Raw genomic sequence first — 18,908 nt, 5'->3', positions numbered from 1 at the left:
CAAGGAGGAGAAATTGACTTAATGACAGGCTTAATACGAACTAAAGCCTGTACAAAACAGTGTATATCAGGAAGTATAGCAATCTTTCTCTGAAATAAAACAGAAAGAGCAGAGATTTGTCCTTTCAAGGAACTTGCAGACAAACCCTTATCCAGACCATCCTGAAGAAACTGCAAAATTCTAGGAATTCTAAAAGAATGCCAGGAGAATTTATGAGAAGCACACCATGAAATGTAAGCCTTCCAAACTCTATAATAAATCTTCCTAGAGACAGATTTACGAGCTTGTAACATAGTATTAATCACTGAATCAGAGAAACCTCTATGACTTAGAACTAAGCGTTCAATTTCCATACCTTCAAATTTAATGATTTGAGATCCTGATGGAAAAACGGACCTTGAGATAGGTCCAGCCGTAATGGAAGTGGCCAAGGCGGGCAACTGGACATCCGAACCAGATCCGCATACCAAAACCTGTGTGGCCATGCTGGAGCCACCAGCAACACAAGACTGTTCCATGATGATTTTGGAAATCACTCTTGGAAGAAGAACTAGAGGCGGGAAGATGTAAGCAGGTTGATAACACCAAGGAAGCATTGATGTGACTCTTTGATTAGATTATGTTATTAATATTAGGATTCACCTTCTAATAAGTGTTAAGCTTATTTCATTCTCATTTATGTATGGTTGATTGTTATAGTTTAGAATTCACAAATGATTGTATCTATCACAGATTTTTGATATGGGACAAATGTTCATCCTGTTATATCTAATTTGAGAAGGGCTGGATCTAGCTTCACTCCAGGTATGGTTTTAATTATTTTTTAACCAATCAGGTAACAGGAACCAGTATATAGGACTGGTGCTCACCTGAGACTGTAGCTACGATTACGGCTTAATTGTCGAAACATGTCAGCAGACAGTCACTGAAGTGAAGCTATCTCCAACTACTGCACAGCTTGAGAATCCTATACCCCTGTTGGGACAAAGATTTTTAATTGCAATAAAAGAAACTTGAACTTACCACCGGATGCCTGTGCACCTCATTTGTTTTTGTTGAATTAACACCAAGGAAGTGTCAGCGCATCCACTGCTTCCGCCTGAACATCCCTGGACCTGGACAGGTATCTGGGAAGTTTCTTGTTTAGATGAGAGGCCATGAGATCTATCTCTGGAAGCCCCCACATCTGAACAATCTGAGAAAACACATCTGGATGGAGAGACCACTCCCCTGGATGTAAAGTCTGGCGGCTGAGATAATCCGCCTCCCAATTGTCTACACCTGGGATATGTACCGCAGAGATTAGACAGGAGCTGGATTCAGCCCAAGCAAGTATCCGAGATACTTCTTTCATAGCTTGGGGACTGTGAGTCCCACCCTGATGATTGACATAAGCCACAGTTGTGATATTGTCTGTCTGAAAACAAATGAACGGTTCTCTCTTTAGTAGAGGCCAGAACTGATGAGCCCTGAGAATTGCACAGAGTTCTAAAATATTTATTGGTAATCTCGCCTCTTGAGATTTCCAAACCCCTTGTGCTGTCAGAGACCCCCAAACAGCTCCCCAACCTGAAAGACTCGCATCTGTTGTGATCAGAGTCCAGGTTGGGCGAACAAAAGAAGCCCCTTGAACCAAACGATGGTGATCTATCCACCATGTCAGAGAGTGTCGTACATTGGGATTCAAGGATATTAATTGTGATATCTTTGTATAATCCCTGCACCATTGATTCAGCATACAAAGCTGTAGAGGTCTCATGTGAAAACGAGCAAAGGGGATTGCGTCCGATGCTGCAGTCATGAGACCTAAAACTTCCATGCACATAGCCACTGAAGGGAATGACTGAAACTGAAGGCGCCGGCAGGCTGCAACCAATTTTAAACGTCTCTTGTCTGTTAGAGACAGAGTCATGGACACTGAATCTATCTGGAAACCTAAAAAAGTGACCCTTGTCTGAGGAATCAAGAAACTTTTTGGTAAATTGATCCTCCAACCATGTTTCCGAAGGAACACTAGTTGATTCGTGTGAGATTCTGCAGTATGTAAAGACTGAGCTAGTACCAAGATATCGTCCAAATAAGGAAACACCGCAATACCCTGTTCTCGGATTACAGATAGTAGGGCACCCAGAACCTTTGAAAAGATTCTTGGAGCTGTTGCTAGGCCAAATGGAAGAGCAACAAATTGGCAATGCTTGTCTAGAAAAAGAGAATCTGAGAAACTGATAGTGTTCTGGATGAATCGGAATATGAAGGTATGCCTCCTGCAAGTCTATTGTGGACATATAATGTCCTTGCTGAACAAAAGGCAGAATAGTCCTTATAGTCACCTTGAAAGTTGGTTCTCTTACATAACGATTCAAAATTTTCAGATCCAGAACTGGTCTGAACAAATTTTCTTTCTTTGGTACAATGAATAGGTTTAAATAAAAACCCCAAACCTTGTTCCTGAAGAGAAACTGGCATGATTACCCCTGAAGACTCCAGATCTGAACACACTTCAGAAAAGCCTGACCTTTTACTGGATTTACAGGAATGTGTGAGAGAAAAAAATCTTCTCACAGGATGTCTTACTTTGAATCCTATTTGATACCCTTGACCTCTGAATCCAATGATTTTGGACAGATTTTATCCAAAAATCCTTGAAAAACCTTAATCTGCCCCCTACCAGCTGAGCTGGAATGAGGGCCGCACCTTCATGCGGACTTAGGGGCAGACTTTGGTTTCCTAAATGGCTTGGATTTATTCCAATTTGAGGAAGGCTTCCAACTGGAAGCAGATTACTAGGGAGGAGGATTGAGTTTTTGTTCCTTATTCTGACGAAAGGAACGAAAACGGTTAGAAGCCTTAGATTTACCCTTAGGTTTTTTTATCCTGAGACAAAAAAAAAAAAAAAAAAAAAAAAACTCTTTTTCCTCCAGTGATAGTTGAAATAATAGAATCCAACTGAGAACCAAATAAATTATTACCTTGGAAGGAAAGAGATAGTAATCTAGATTTAGATGTCATATCAGCATTCCAAGATTTAAGCCACAAAGCTCTTCTAGCTAATACAGCTAAAGACATGGATCTAACATCAATTTTGATATCAAAAAATGGCATCACAAATAAAATGATTAGCATGTTGCAGTAAGCGAACAATGAGATATGTCAGAATGCAATTCATGTTGCGCTACATTTTCCAACCAGAAAGTTGATGCAGCCGCAACATCACCCAAAGAAATAGCAGGTCTGAGAAGATGACCTGAATATAAGTAGGCCTTCCTTAGATAAGATTCAAGCTTCCTATCTAAAGGATCCTTAAAGGAAGTGCTATCTTCCATAGGAATAGTGGTACGTTTAGCAAGAGTAGAAATAGCCCCATCAACTATCTATCTATAGATTTTGCTGGTAAAGGATACAAATCTCTTAAACCTTGAAGGAGGAACAAAGGAAGTACCTGGCTTATTCCATTCCCTAGAAATCATATCAGAAATAGCCTCAGGAATGGGAAAAACACAGGAGGTTTCAAAACAGCAGTTAAACGTTTATTAGACTGAACATTAATAGGACTGGTTACCTCAATATCCAAAGTAATTAACACTTCTTTTAATAAAGAACGCATATACTCTATTTTAAATAAATAAGTAGATTTGTCAGTGTCAATATCTGAGGAAGGATCTTCTGTTTCAGATAGATCCTCATCAGAAGAGGATGAATTATGTTGTTGGTCATTTGAAATTTCATCAGCTAAATGAGAAGTTTTAAAAGACCTTTTACGTTTATTAGAAGGTGGAAATGCAGACAAAGCCTACATAATAGATTCAGAAACAAATTCTTTGAAATTTACAGGTATATCATGCACATTAGAAGTTGAAGGAACTGCAACTGGCAATGTACTATTACTGATAGAAACACTATCTGCATATAAAAGTTTATCATGACAACTATTACAAATGACATTCGGTGGAATAATTTCTACAATTTTGCAACAAATGCACTTAGCTTTGGTAGAACTGACGTCAGGCAGCAATGTTCCAGCAGAAACTTCAGAGACAGGATCGGATTGGGACATCTTGCTCAATGTAAAAGAAAAAACAACATATAAAGCAAAATTATCTATTTCCTTAAATGACAGTTTCAGGAATGGGAAAAAATGCAAAAGCATAGGCCTCTTGAAAGCAGGAGGCAAACATGCATGGGGTATTGAAATAATGAAAAAATTGGCGCCAAGCATGACGCCAACGTAACGTAAACTTTTTTGGCGCCAAAAACGACCGGAAATGACACACTTGCGTCACTAATGACGCCGCCGTGTGAAAGGTCTCGACGTCACGTATAACGCCGGAAATGACGAAGTTGCGTCAAAAAACGTAATTTCCCACGCCAAAAATGACGCAATAAAGTCTAACATTTGACGCACCCGCGGGCCTAATAACCGCAAATGCAAAAGTAGTCAAAATTGAAAAAAAGACTAAACCCCAGGAAAGAAACAAATTTTCTTCAAGTGTTTATATTCCCAAATATGAAACTGACAGTCTGCAGAAGGAAATACATGAACCTGACTCATGGCAAATATAAGTACAATACATATATTTAGAACTTTATATAAATTGCATAAAGTGCCAAACCATAGCTGAGAGTGTCTTAAGTAATAAAAACATACTTACCAAAAGACACCCATCCACAAATAGCAGATAGCCAAACCAATACTAAAACAGTTCTTTAGTAGAGGTAATGGTAAATTTGAGAGTATATCGTCGATCTGAAAAGGGAGGTAGGAGATGAATCTCTACGACCGATAACAGAGAACCCATGAAAAAGACCCCCGTTAGGGAAATCATCGTATTCAAAAGGTGATACTCCCTTCATGTCCCTCTGACATTCGCTGTACTCTGAGAGGAATCGGGCTTCAAAAATGCTGAGAAGCGCATATCAACGTAGAAATCTTAGCACAAACTTACTTCACCACCTCCATAGGAGGCAAAGTTTGTAAAACTGAATTGTGGGTGTGGTGAGGGGTGTATTTATAGGCATTTTGAGGTTTGGGAAACTTTGCCCCTCCTGGTAGGATTGTATATCCCATATGTCACTAGCTCATGGACTCTTGCCAATTACATGAAAGGTAAAAGCTTCTATCTTTTAATTAATATTTTGAACAAATAACTTCACCAAAAAGTAATTTTGACGACAACAGATTGGTTTGCCCAATTTTAAAACTTGACTGAGTTTTCACTACAATGAGTTACACATGGCAATTTATAAAGGGACAATAAATACGTTGAGATTTTATTTTAACAGGTTTAGTTGTACAGTTAAAAACTGTTGTATAGTTTTGTTATTTTGCTCCTTTTCCCCATGTAACTTAGGTCTAAAATGTGGGTATTTTCTAATTCTCAAAAGCAAAACCATGCTCTGCAACATTTCATTAACTGTCTTTAAAGTGATTGTAAACTTTAATGAATTAAAGGCCAGTATCAAATATTCTTAAAACAGTTGCATTTTAATTCATTAAAGTTTAAACTGATGCTTATTTTTTAAAATACCTTTGCATTATAACTTATGGTAAATCTAACACTGATCTTCCTCCCACATCTGCTGCTTTCTTTAGCAGATTGATGCCTAATCCAGCTTCCACCAATCGGTGTGTGTCCCCTTTGGCGTCCAGCTCGTGGGGCAACTCAACGATTCATCATCGATATAATAATGAAAGCATCAGTTGCAGGCAGAGTAAACTTTAATGAATTAAAGTGCCACTGTTTAAGAGTATTTGATACTGGGCATTAATTTGTTAAAGTTTAGAATTAAGAACAGCAAAACTATTTTAAAACTTGGCTGAGTGATTTGCAGGAAAAAAAAAAAAAAAAAAAAACACTTCACTAAAGGGATTAGTCGCATATTGAATATTTTTTTTTAATTAGCATGTTATTCAACTTTTTTTCCCCCCTTTAAAGCAAAGGTTGACAACACGATAACAATGGAAAGACATTGAAAATAAACATACCCTTCCATAGACAGGATTAGCAGCAGCCAGCACACTGCACCGGGCATTTAATCTAGCATGAATACCAGCTTTGGCAATGGTAACACGACCTTGTTCCATGACTTCATGGATGGCTGTACGATCTATGTCAGACATTTTATCAAATTCATCAATGCACACAACTCCTCTGTCAGCCAGAACCATGGCACCAGCTTCCAACCTTCTCTCTCCTAGAAAATAGAGAAACATTAAGCAAATGTGTGCACAAGAAAAACTGAAACAATTTATGCTTACCCGATAAATTTCTTTCTTTCTCGGCATGGAGAGTCCACAACTTCATTCCAATTACTAGTGGGATATTCAACTCCTGGCCAGCAGGAGGCAAAGAGCACCCCAGCAGAGCTGTTAAGTGTCACTTCCCTTACCCATAATCCCCAGTCATTCAGCCAAAGGAAAATGGAAAAGGAAGAAACACAAGGGTATAGAGGTGCCTGAGGTTTACTCAAAAAAACTGCTGCATTAAAAATTAAAGGGCGGGTTCGTGGACTCTCCATGCCGGAACAAAAGAAATTTATCAGGTAAGCATAAATTTTGTTTTCTTTCATATGGCATGGAGAGTCCACGACTTAATTACAATGACTAGTGGGAACCAATACCCAAGCTAGAGGAAACAGAATGAAGAGAGGGAGAACAAGGTAGGCAGACCTAAACAGGACAGAAGGTAAAATTTGAGAGCATGCACAACATCCAGGTTATGCAAAAGATGTTCCTTATGGGGAGGAGGATTAGGACAAAAAGGAACAACAATTTCCTGATTAATGTTTCGATCCGACACAACCTTAGGGAAAAAACCCAACTTAGTACAAAGGAGCACCTTATCTTCATAAAAAAAAAAAAAAAAAAAAAAAAAAAAGTACGGGGAATCACAATGCAGAGCCGAAAGCTCAAACTCTGAAAGCGGAAGAAATAGCAACAAGAAACAAAAACAGCATGTATCGGCTCTAACAGAGCCTGCTGCAAAACTTTAAGAACGAGGTTAAAGGGACATTATACACATTTTTTCATTGCATAAATGTTTTGTAGATGATCTATATTTAAATAGCACAGAAAGTTAGTTATTTTTAAATAACATTGCTCTGATTTTCAGATTCCTAACCAAGCCCTAAAGTTTTATGAGAATACCGTCAGCTACCTACTACAGCTTGCTCCTGTTTGTGTAAAGGGTCTTTTCATATGCAAAAGAAGGGGGAGTGTCTTATTTCCCACTTGCAGTGGGCTTTCCAGCTACCTTTTCAACAAAGCTGAACAGCGCTTCTAAGTAAGTTTTTAAACAGTTTTATACTGGATTTTTATATCAGTATCTGTGAATCTTATTCTTTATAGTAGTGTCTATTACATGCAGTTATAAGAAAATAAGTGTATACTGTCCCTTTAAGGCTCCAAGGAAGAGCAACAGATTTAAACAAAAGCTTGAACATCTGGCAAATCTGCCAGACGTTTGTGCAAAAGAATAGCTAGTTCAAAAATCTGACCCTTCAGAGTACTGACTGACAAACCTTTCTCCAGGCCATCCTAAAAAAAGGATAAAATGCGGGGAAGGAGAAACCCCTAGATTTGCCCCAAGAAAGGTATTTATGCCATACCTTATGGTAAAGCATGGTATCAATGACCGCCTCACAAAAAAAAAAAAAAAAACTAAGTCTACTTAAAACTAGGCTTTTAATCTCCAAGCAGCAAGTTTCAGAGAATCTAGATTTGGCTAGAAAAAAGGACCCTGAAGTAGAAGGTCCTTCCTCTGAGGTAACCTCCAAGGTGGAAGAGATGACATTTTCACCAGACCCGCGAGCCAGATCCTGTGAGGCCATGCAAGAGCTATTAGAATTACAGATGCTCTCTCCTGCTTGATACGAGCAATGACTCTTAGAAGGAGAGCAAACTGAGAAAACAGGTATGATAGAGGGAAGAGCCAAGGAACTGCTATAAACAACTATCAGATAAGCCTGAGGATCTCTTGACCTTGAACCGTACACCTTGGAAATTCAGCATTGACGAGATGCCATTAAATCCAACTCCAGAACTCCCCCCACATGAGTTATTTTTGAGAACACCACCAGATGGAGAGCCCACTCTCCGGGATGAAAAGTCTGCCTCCCAGTTGTCCACTCCTGGAATGTGGATGGCAGATTGGAGACAAATCTTAAGCTTTCGCCCACTGCGAGTCACCTCCTTCATTGCTAAGGAACTCTGAGTTGTCCCTGATGGTTGATGTAAGCCTCTGAGGTGATGTTGTCCGACTGGAATCTGATAAACCGGACTAAAGATAATTGGGGCCAAGCTGTCAAGGCATTAAATATTGCTCTCAACTCTAAAAGGAGTATGGAAAAAGAGGAATCCTGAGTCCACAGGCCCTAAGCTTTTAATGAGCCCCAAACTGCTCCCCAGCCGTGGTCACAATCACCACCAGCCTAACAGTCTGGCGTCCGTGGTCACAATCACCAAGGAAGGTCTCAGGAAGAAAGTGCCCAGAGACTGATGGTCCTGTGAAATCCCCCACAAGAGTCTCATGTTAGGGGATCCAGACCTATCCTCTGCAATAGATCTGAATGGTCTCCGTTCCATTGACTGAGCATCCATAGTTGCAGAGGTCTCAGATGGAACCAAGCAAAAGGTATGAAGTCCATGGAAGCCACCATCAGTCCAATCACCTCCATGAAATTGAGCCACTGTTGGACGAACAACAGACTGGAGTAAGGCACGAAGCAAGAAGCTTGGATTTTCTGACATCCATCAGGAAAATCTTCATGGACAGGGAAATCTATGATTGTCCCAAAGAAACACACCCTTGTAGCTGGAACAAGGGAACACTTTTCCAGATTCACTTTCCATCCGTGGAAACTATGACAAGACATCATCTCTGTATGAGATTTTGCAAGTTGAGAAGATGACGCCTAAACTAAGCTGTAGTCCAGATAAGGCACCACCGCTATTCCCCGAGATCTGAACACAGTCAGGAGAGCTCCCAGAACCTTTGTAAATATGCTGGGAGCCGTAGCAAGATCAAAAGGAAGGGCAACAAACTTGAAGTGCTTTTCCAGGAAGGCAAACCTCAGAAACGGGTGATAATCCCTGTGAATGGGAAAATGAAGATGTGCGTCCTTCGGGTCTATTGTGGTAATAAACTGACCTTACTGAACCAATGGAAAAATGGAACGAATAGTTTACATTTTGAAGGACGGCACCCTGAGAAAATTGTTGAGGCACTTTAGGTCTAGAATGGGATAAAAAGTTCCCTCCTTTTTGGGAACCACAAATTTAAATAGAATCATTGACCCTGTTACTCTAGAGGAACAATTACTCCCAGGGAGGTTAGGTCCTCTACGCAGTTTAAGAAGGCATCCCTCTTTACCTGGTTTGTGGATAGTCTTGACAGGAGAAATCTTCCCCCTTGGAGGGCAAGACTCCTTTTCTGTAACCCTGGGATACTATGTCCACAGCCCAAGGATTTGGGACATCGCGTATCCAAGCTTGTTGAAAAATAGAAAGCATGCCCTTACTTGATCCAAAATAGGATCGGGGGCAGACCATTTATGCCGATTTAGAATCAGTGGAAGGCTTTTTGTTTTGCTTCCTCTTATTCCAAGGCTGATTGGACCTCCACAAGGTCTTGGATTGCTCTGGTTTGGAAGTAGAGAAGGCAGACTTCTGTCCTTTAAAGTTACGAAAGAAACAAAAGTTAGAATTCTGACGACTATTAAGTCTATTCTTATCCTGAGGAAGGAAAGATCCTTTCCCACCCGTAATCTCTGAAATTATTACCGCCAGACCAGGACCAAATAAGGTTTTACCCTTATAAGATAATGACAAAAGCTTGGCCTTAGAAGTTACATCAGCCAACCAAGATTTTGACCAGAGCGCTCTGCGAGCTAGAACAATGAAGCTAGATATCTTAGCTCCCAATCTAATTACCTGCATGTTAACATCCCAGATAAAGGTATTGGCTAGTTTAAGAGCTTTGACCCTATCTTGGACCTCCTCTATCGTAGTTTCTTCTGATATCAGATCAGACAAAGCATCGGACCAATAAGAGGCTGCTCCTGCAACCGTAGCAATACTAGCCGCAAGTTGCCACTGTAATCCTTGATGGATGTACATCTTTTTTAGGTAAGCCTCTAGCTTCTTATCCATAGGATCCTTAAAAGAACAACTATCTTCTATGGTATAAGAAGTTCTTTTAGCTAGAGTAGATAGCTCCTACTTTAGGCACAGTGCGCCATGAGGCAACAGGAAACATCTTTTTTTAAAAACAGGGGAAAAAGGAACCCCTGGCTTAACCCATTCCTGAGCTATAATATCAGACATCTTGTCTGGAACAGGAAAAACAGCCACAGATGAGGAAGAATCAAACTCTATTAAGTTTAGTAGATTTTTTAGGGTTGACAGCAACCGAAGGTTTGGAGTCGTCCAGAGTAGCTAGAACCTCCTTCTGAAGCAATCGGAGATGTTCAAGCTTAAATCTGAAATTAACTTCAGATTCAGAAGAATTGTCCCCATCATGTCAGAGGTCTGAAATCTCACCTTCGGAAGCTACTGAAGTATCCTCAGACATTTGGGAAAGGTTGACCAGCACAGATTTAGAGTGGTTAGAAACGTGTTTAGATTTCCCGTTGCGCTTACCTGAAGAAGAGAAAGCAGATAAAGCTGCAGACACCGCAGATATCATCTGTGCAGCAAAATCTCCTGGCAAAAAAACACCCCCAGGAGGATGAGAGGAACCGCAGGTCCCTGCATGTGTGAAACTACCATAGCTTGGGATGTCTGAGGAGACATATGGCTCAGAAGGGGGTAATTTGTCTTTAAATTTGAAGGTCTTACATAAGCAAGTGGCGATAACAACCTGAGCCTTCAGCCAATGTAAACATTTATCAAAGGAAATAGATGTATTTTGGTCTGTGTCCATAATAACAGAGCTGATTTCCAAACTAATAAATATGTAAAATTTTAATATTATCTGTACGGTATATAGAGCAGTCACTTTTTCCAGCAAAAAGGAAAACAAAGAATATTTTTACAAAGTTTTCCTCACACCTCTATACCTCAGCTAGCTGAGGAGTTTTACCGCATCAGGACTGGAGCTCACTAGAAACTGTAAAGGAGACTCGAGATTCAGATCCGCTTTCAGAGATAGTTGTCAAACTTGGAGAGCAAAGATATTAAAAAAGATCCTGTTGATCCGACTAGTAGCTGACACAGATGAAAACAACGTAATCACTACACCGCCTAACTCACTCTGCTCTACATGAACTAAAACGGAAGAGCGGATGAGTGAGTCACATGATCGGAGCAAGAAAAGAAATTGCGCCACAGTAAAAGCACGCGTTTGACCAATCTAAGAAAAATAAGCTCATCCAATTGTGATCACTACACTGCCTTACTCTGCAGAATAAATAATTAATGCATATTTAAAAGGTAAAAAAAAAAAAATATATAACATCTATAAGGCTAAAACTTGTTCCAGATGTTGATCCACAAGAGGAATTAACCTCCCAAGTGCTTTCCTTCAGTACCTAGAAGGAAAAAGGCACTTACCTGTGGATCCAGCTGCAGAGCAGGAACAGCTTCTTAGGTATGAGATTCTCCACTCTCTATCAGGGACCTAAATAAAAAGAAACAGAGTAACCAACACTGGCTTTCTATAAGGGGTATCAATAATGTTAGAAATAAAGCAAAGACAACCTCGCCGCTTTCTAACTGCTAATAGCCACTATTACTCTTACTAAAGAGATTGACATTGACACAGCAAAACCCCAATCCTTGCTTGCAGGGAAGAGTATCCATAAAAAGGATTAAATATCTTCAGACACCATCTTCCCACATCCTCCATTGACAGAGGCAAAGAGAATGACTGGGGATTATGGGTAAGGGAAGTGACACTTAACAGCTCTGCTGGGGTGCTCTTTGCCTCCTACTAGTAATTGGAATAAATTTGTGTACTCTCCAAGCCATAGGAAAGAAAAGATGCTATCAATTTTTACTTACCGGTTTCTTGGTCTGTGGTAACTGCGGCAGTCAAACCAACACCAGAGGAGCCTCTGCCAGTGGTGGGGATGGCACGAGGAGCAGTACAAAGTACATATCGAAGAAGCTGAGATTTTGCCACAGAGGGGTCCCCTACGAAAAAGATGAACGGAAAAAGCCACTGTAAAAGCATGTGTTAATGGATGCAGGAATGCTCAGAACAAGGTAAGTTAGGCAGAGTTAGATCTAAATTTCATGATAGGTGTATAATAAATCTAAAGTCCTACCTAGAGCACCCATATGAACTGATCTGAGCTCCCAAACATTAATCAATAAGTGGCTGGAACACCTCTATTCTTGTCCTCCTGGCAGGCCAAGAGCAAAAATTGATATGTGGGAGGGAATTTAAAGTGATTGTAAGGTTTAAAATTTAACTTGACAGTATATACAATTATTCTTCAAAACAGTGGGGCCCTTACATTTATGGAATTTTATCAAGACTCTTTATTTGTAAAATATTTACCATCTAGTGACGGTAAACATGCTGTTTCTCTGCCCGCATCTCATACTACTTTTAGCTACGCAATGACAAATCCAGCTTTATCCAATCGTTGCATGTCCCACATGGCGTCAACCTTGTGGGGCACGCAACGATTGGATGAAGCCGGATTCGTCACTGCACAGCTAAAAGTAGTATGAGATGCAGGCGGAGGACAGGCGTGATGTTTACCATCACTAGATGGTAAATATATTACAAATACAGCGTATTAATAAATTTTCATAAATGAAAATGCCCGTTTTGAAGAACTGTATATACTGTTCAGTTAAATTCGAAACTTTACAATCACTATAATCTCGTGTGGGTTATTGGCCCCCTAGTGGCGGGAATTATATCACACATGTTATAAAGCCCTATGGACCATCATCATTATACAAAAGAAATGAACATTTATACCTATAAGGAGCACATTTATATCTCCCCTGATACGGCTCCCATTTTCCAAGACTTTCTCTACTCCTCCCAGAAGCATGCAGAGAATTGCCTTCTTTATGAATTCATGACCATGTATACTTGGTGCAAGTGATTTAGACAGATGATCAAAAATACCCTGAAGAAAGGGGAAAAAAAAAAAAAAGGAAAACCATTACTATCTTATCTATATCAGGCTTTCACAAATTTTCAACTGTCCAGACAACTTTTTTATCTTACCTTTGAATGGCTTTTGCTGAATTTCTTTATTTTTACCAGATCATCAGCAGAAAAAACTGGATTCACTTCTTTATTCATTTGTAAAATATTGCAGGCTATCAGTATGGTTCTGAAAAATAGACAGACATTAGCACATCCGAAACACTGTCACGGGTGCCATACTACAGATTTATTTAAATGTGCATTCTGAGGTATTGGACACCTCCGAATGTGGAAGGCTGCAACAATTCTGTTTGTCTATTTTCAGAGCTGCATTTATACTTGTGAAACAGCAATGCACTGGATTTACAAAGATTTTAGTGTGTTGCTGTTTCACAGGTAAAAATGTGGCTAAGAAAATAGACTAACAGAACGAAGAGATACAACCATATCTTCCCACTCAGTAAGGTAGGTCTGGGTGAAAGACAGGACGCCACTGGATGCCGTAAAAAAGCTCTTTATTTTTTAAACACTTAAAAGGAAAACACTTCCATCAAGGAAATACAGGTCAAACGCGTTTCGTTTGTTAACTTTATCAATGACCCTTAAACTTTCCCACTGACATCTCTTTTATGGGTGTAATTACACCTCTGTTACGTGTCACTGGAAAATTAGCATATTTGGATATCACACTCTCTCAAAATCCCAACTCTGTTGCTTGCTCTCTAAACTGAATGCTTATAAAATCTAAATACATATGGGACCATACTAAACATATCCTCTGTTATATTATGTAGATTTCTATAAACAAATGCTGGACCCTCCACTATGAATTATTATATTCAGGCTAAATTATCTATATGTCTCCCTGGGAATTATAAATTTTTCTTAGTGAAATCTCCTTACCAATAATTATATTGCCTGATAGGCACAAATTCATAGAAGACTACAAATCAAACAAAGATCCCTGTACTGAATATGCACAGATCAACAACAAATGAGGAAGAATATTGCCAAATAAAATGTAAAACAATAAATGAAATGCAAAGATACCAACATTCTCTGCAGAGAGAACTACAAGATATCTCAAATTAACCAAAATGATACTAATGCAGCATCCAAAAAGAACAGGAGAAAAAAAAAAAAAAAAAAAACTTAAATCCAATAGACCTCTTTTTGACATAGAAGTTTAAATCTAGTTCCTCCCCTTATATGCCTCGAAACGACAGTGACCTGTTTCAATCATGCATATTTTGAAAATGTAAGGCAACTGGGGTGTCTGATTTCTCATCCCCTATAGATCTTAGATGTTCTATAAATATCTTTTTGAGAGATCTTGTCATTTGACCAACATACTTTATATATTGCAGAGTTTACATGTGAGTAAATATATTTACACAAGATGTATTGCAATTAATGTAATCAATGATTTTGAAAAAATGTTCATCGTCTGACTTAAAGGTATCCCCCAAAATGACGTGTGCAGGATATGCATCCACGACTACACACCTAAAAAAGCCTCTCTTAGGGGTTAACCAATTGTCAGTCATTTTCGTGGGTAACATTGATGGAGAGAGGATGTTGGACAAAGTCCTTGACTTTCTGGTCACAAATTTACAGCCCCTCTCCACTATCTTATCCAAAGTCTCATCCGCCCTAAGAATAGGGAGGGATCTTTTAACGTGACAGATTACACTATGTTCCTTGCTATACGCTGTAAGAAAAACAAGCTTCTGATGGAAATTATCTTTAACTCTAGTTCTCCGTTTCATCTCGTCCTCCCTTTCCATTGTGTCAACCTGTTCTTTAGCCTTATTCAAATGTTGCAAGGTATACCCTCTTTCCAAAAAAGTACTCAGTGGTTTTTCTAGACTGTCTCATACGCATCTATTGTACTGCAATTCAGTTTAGTCCTCATGTATTGGCCCTTCGGAATGGCCTTAATCACGTTTAGGATGACTGGAATTGGCCATAAGGAGGGTATTATTAGCACTCTCCTTCCTGTACAGTTCTACCTCTATCCTTTTACTTGATGTGTTGGGCTTTTATAACACATTGAGGAAGGGCATCTGCACTCTACTCTTTTCGATGATAAAATTTTAAATTTTGCTGGTTCTGAGAGATGATCGAAAAAAATTGATTATCAAATCTCCCCCCCTAAATATAAAGACCAAATCGTCAATATATCGGCCGTAATGGATGATGATGTTCTTCCTAAAGGCATTACCATCACCAAAGACCCGGGACATCTCCCACCAACCAAGATAAAGATTGGCATATGTGGGGGCAAATTTTGCCCCATGGCTGTCCCGTCATTGGCGATAGTAAACCCCCTCAAACAAGAAATAGTTGTGGGTCAACAAGAATTAAATGAATTTCAGAATTCCTTGTGGTTCTCATCATACGGCATCCAGTGGGGTCCTGTCTTTCACCCAGACCTACCTTACTGAGTGCGAGGATATGGTTGTATCCGTTTATGTGTAAATGGGAATTTGGTGAAGTTTCCCGTGAATCCTGAGCACCGGAACAAAGTATTGGCAAAAAAGTTTCCAGGAAGAGCGCTGAGGCGCCGTACGGCGCTGTAAGGAGAGACTGTAACTCAGCGCAAAGAACAGTTGAGAGTGAGACCTTATGCACCACAGAGAACTTACCGGGGATTTAACTTACAGAACAAAGAGCCTACTACTTAGTCATTGAGGTATCCAAAACATCAGAATACACATCTACAGATATCAGACAAATTTACAACTGTTGGATAAAATACTGCTACAAAGCTATATGAAAAGTAAGAGAGAAAATGAGTATCAGAATTAAAGTAATTTCCACCTTTAAAACACATGGATAATTCATATTTTAAATCTTAGATTATGAAATTAGCTATTTCAGACCTTGGTGCAAACCAATTTATACATAAAACAGATGCAACATAACTCCTACAAATAAGATTAAACAAGCCAAGGAGGTTTGTAAACTAACACTTCCAGGCATAATTCCCCCTCATGATGCCATTAGAGTTGTAAATTTTGCTTATACTTAACCATATTCAAAGGGCTTACAGTGAAAAAAAAAAAAATAATAATAATAATTCCAATTTAACACTAGCGACCCAGCTGTGCTGTGTGTTTAACCTCCACAAAAGGTGTTAAACACACAGTTAAAGTACAGACCAGGATCCACAGAGCACCGATGATCCTGAAGAGAAACCTTCCTCTAACCAAATCAGTTGGTAGACACACAGCTGGGTCTTGGACTAGCACTGCTGGTTAAATCAATGGCAGTTTCCGATTGAGGCCAGCAATTCTCTGCTGCCCCCAAATGTTATTTAAAATTATTTAAAGGGAAAGTCAACCCAAAAATTACTGTAACTTTATTAGATTAGTTAACCCCTTAACGACACGCGTCGTACAGGGTACGTCTTGCACAAACTGGTCTTTAAAGACCAGCGACGTACCCTGTACGACGTTGGGGTTGAAAGCGGCTGGAAGCGATCCTGATCGTTTCCAGCCACTTTCCGGACATCGATGCCGCGATCGTTGGTGGGAGCAGACGTGGGAGGCGGGTGGGCGGCGATCGATGGCTTACCTGTGGGCGGGATCGTGGGTGGGATTGCTGGGGGGCGCGCACGGACGCGCGCGTGCACAGGGGAGACACTGACTGCAGAGGTAGCTCTTGACACCGCAAGTACAATCAGCGCTATTATGCTATATGCACAAGTGCTCAGGATCGGTCAAAGTTATGGCAGTCTCCTATAGTTGAGCTTTGCATAAGGAGTTATGTTGCACATTCTGTGTGAATGGTGTATACGCTTGTGCATATAGCACAATAGCGCCGATTGTACTTGTGGTGTCAAGAGCTACCTCTGCAGTCAGTGTCTAGCTAACATCTGCCTGTCACTTAGAATCTCAGTGTAGGAGACTGAAAAAACAAATAAGTCGCTGTCGGCTAATCCGAGTGTCTATGAGCAGTGTCGGGCGGGGCCTGGTGTGAGCGGGAAGTTTAAACGGTACACCCGGTGCTACACTGCTCTGCAGCATTAGCTCTACTATCCAGGAAAACCGGTCACTTCAGTTAACTATTAATGTGCGCACATTTCCTGGATTGTAGAGCTAATGCTGTGCCGTGATGCCTGTGAGTTGGGGGTGTAAAAGCTGATAGTGGAGCGGAGTATGTAAATCTAAATAAGCCTCTTCCTTCTCCTCCGCTGGAAGATGAGGAGTCCCAGGGTCCCGACTCCCCGCGAAGACTTTCTAGCAGTGTAGGGGACACGCACCGAGGAACATTTGTGCCTTTTGCCCACTGCCCTCACCCCTATTAGCCAATATATTTTTATTAAAAGTAAACCCAGGAAAATAATTTCTCTCAACTTCTAGCTGAGGGGATCTGTGCCTGTGTATTTGATCATCACTACTGTGTAGGGAAATACAATAAAAATAAAACATTTCTCTCTAATCTCATTAGAGTATTAACTAAAGCACAGACCATCATATCTCTGCCTGCCCGGCACTCACTGCCTCTCAGTCTCTGTAACACACAGCAACATGGATGAGAAGCAGCGAGTGCCGGGTATGAACAGCTGTTAGCTGAAATTGCAGGAGCATGCAGGGACGAGACTACTAGACTTGAGAAAAGGATCCTGTACTAGTGCAAGCTTTTGGAAGACGTCAGAGAAGGAGGGGTCAGGCGGCCATTTCAAAACTGCAGGATGCGATCTAGTAAGTTTATTTTCTGCCAAAGTTTATTTAGATGGAAATTTGGCTACAATTTACAGTAAAGATTGTTATTTAACTAATCTAAATAAGTTAGTCATTTTTCGGTTGACTGTCCCTTTAACTCCTTTGTGTGTTAAAACACTTTCAGGGATACGAGTGACCTAATTTGTTATGGAATTTTGGCATGCAAGTTTTCACAACTATGGCACTTTATATAGTGAAATACATTGTATATTAGCGATTTAAATATCTACTCACACAAACGCTTACCTAAAAGAACCTGAAGTGTAACCATTTTGTTTTGATGGCAAACAGCGATATGTCCCAATAACCTGCACACGATCACCTGGCTTGACTTTGTCTACAAGGTCATCATCTAAAATTATATCTACAGATCTTGGAAGCTGACCAGCAGGTGCTTTTTCTGGCATTTCCTGTATAGTAATGGTTTGATGGTCTTTGTAGACTGAAAGACCAAACTCAGTTTCCAAAGGATTGTTATCCTCATCCTAGGGAGGAAAAAAAAAAATATAATTTGTTGAAACGCATACCTAGATAGACTTGCTAGATGTAATGTACTACTGGGAACTATCTGGTGATTGGTGACTACAAACAATATATAGCCAAACTATATGTGGACACCTGACAATGAAACCAATTTGAGCTTGTTGGACATTACATGATTCCAAAAACTACAGAATATGGAATTGGCTTGCCTTTTTAAAGCATAACAGCTGCAACTCTTTTGGAAAAAGGTTCACAAGATTTTGGAGGGGGACTGTGAGAATGATTTGCACATTCAGCCAAAAAGTGCATTTGTGAGGTCAGGCACTAATACAGGATAAGGTCCGGCTTGCAGTCAGCATTCCAATTCATATCAAAAGGTGTTCCATGGTGTTGAGGTCAGGGCTCCACACCAAACTTTTCAAACAATGTCTTTATGAATGTTGCTTTGTGCACAGGAGCACAGTCATGCTAGGACAGGTAAGGGCCTTCCCAAAACTGTTGCCACAACATTAGAAGCAAAGAATTGTCTAAAATGCTGTTGTATCCCAAGGCATTAGGTTTAGCCTTACATGGAACTATGGGGCCT

At 40.0% G+C, this 18,908-nt stretch overlaps 1 protein-coding gene across 1 annotated transcript in view; it reads right to left on the bottom strand.

Annotated features, from left to right (window-relative positions):
- Positions 1-18,908, bottom strand: part of MCM3 (minichromosome maintenance complex component 3) — a 79,856-nt gene that overhangs the window by 54,127 nt on the left and 6,821 nt on the right. Inside the window, exons 5-9 of the mRNA XM_053709555.1 lie at positions 18,086-18,324; positions 13,188-13,296; positions 12,933-13,086; positions 11,999-12,130; positions 5,984-6,192 (exon numbers count right to left, since the gene is read on the bottom strand). Coding sequence (XP_053565530.1) covers positions 5,984-6,192; positions 11,999-12,130; positions 12,933-13,086; positions 13,188-13,296; positions 18,086-18,324 — 843 coding nt within the window. The remainder of the gene's footprint in view (positions 1-5,983; positions 6,193-11,998; positions 12,131-12,932; positions 13,087-13,187; positions 13,297-18,085; positions 18,325-18,908) is intronic.

The sequence above is a fragment of the Bombina bombina genome, chromosome 4 (genome assembly GCF_027579735.1).
Source record: "Bombina bombina isolate aBomBom1 chromosome 4, aBomBom1.pri, whole genome shotgun sequence".
In the NCBI taxonomy this organism is placed as follows: domain Eukaryota; kingdom Metazoa; phylum Chordata; class Amphibia; order Anura; family Bombinatoridae; genus Bombina; species Bombina bombina.
Note: the sequence above shows the minus strand (reverse complement) of the source record. Positions and strands in the feature narration are given on the sequence as shown.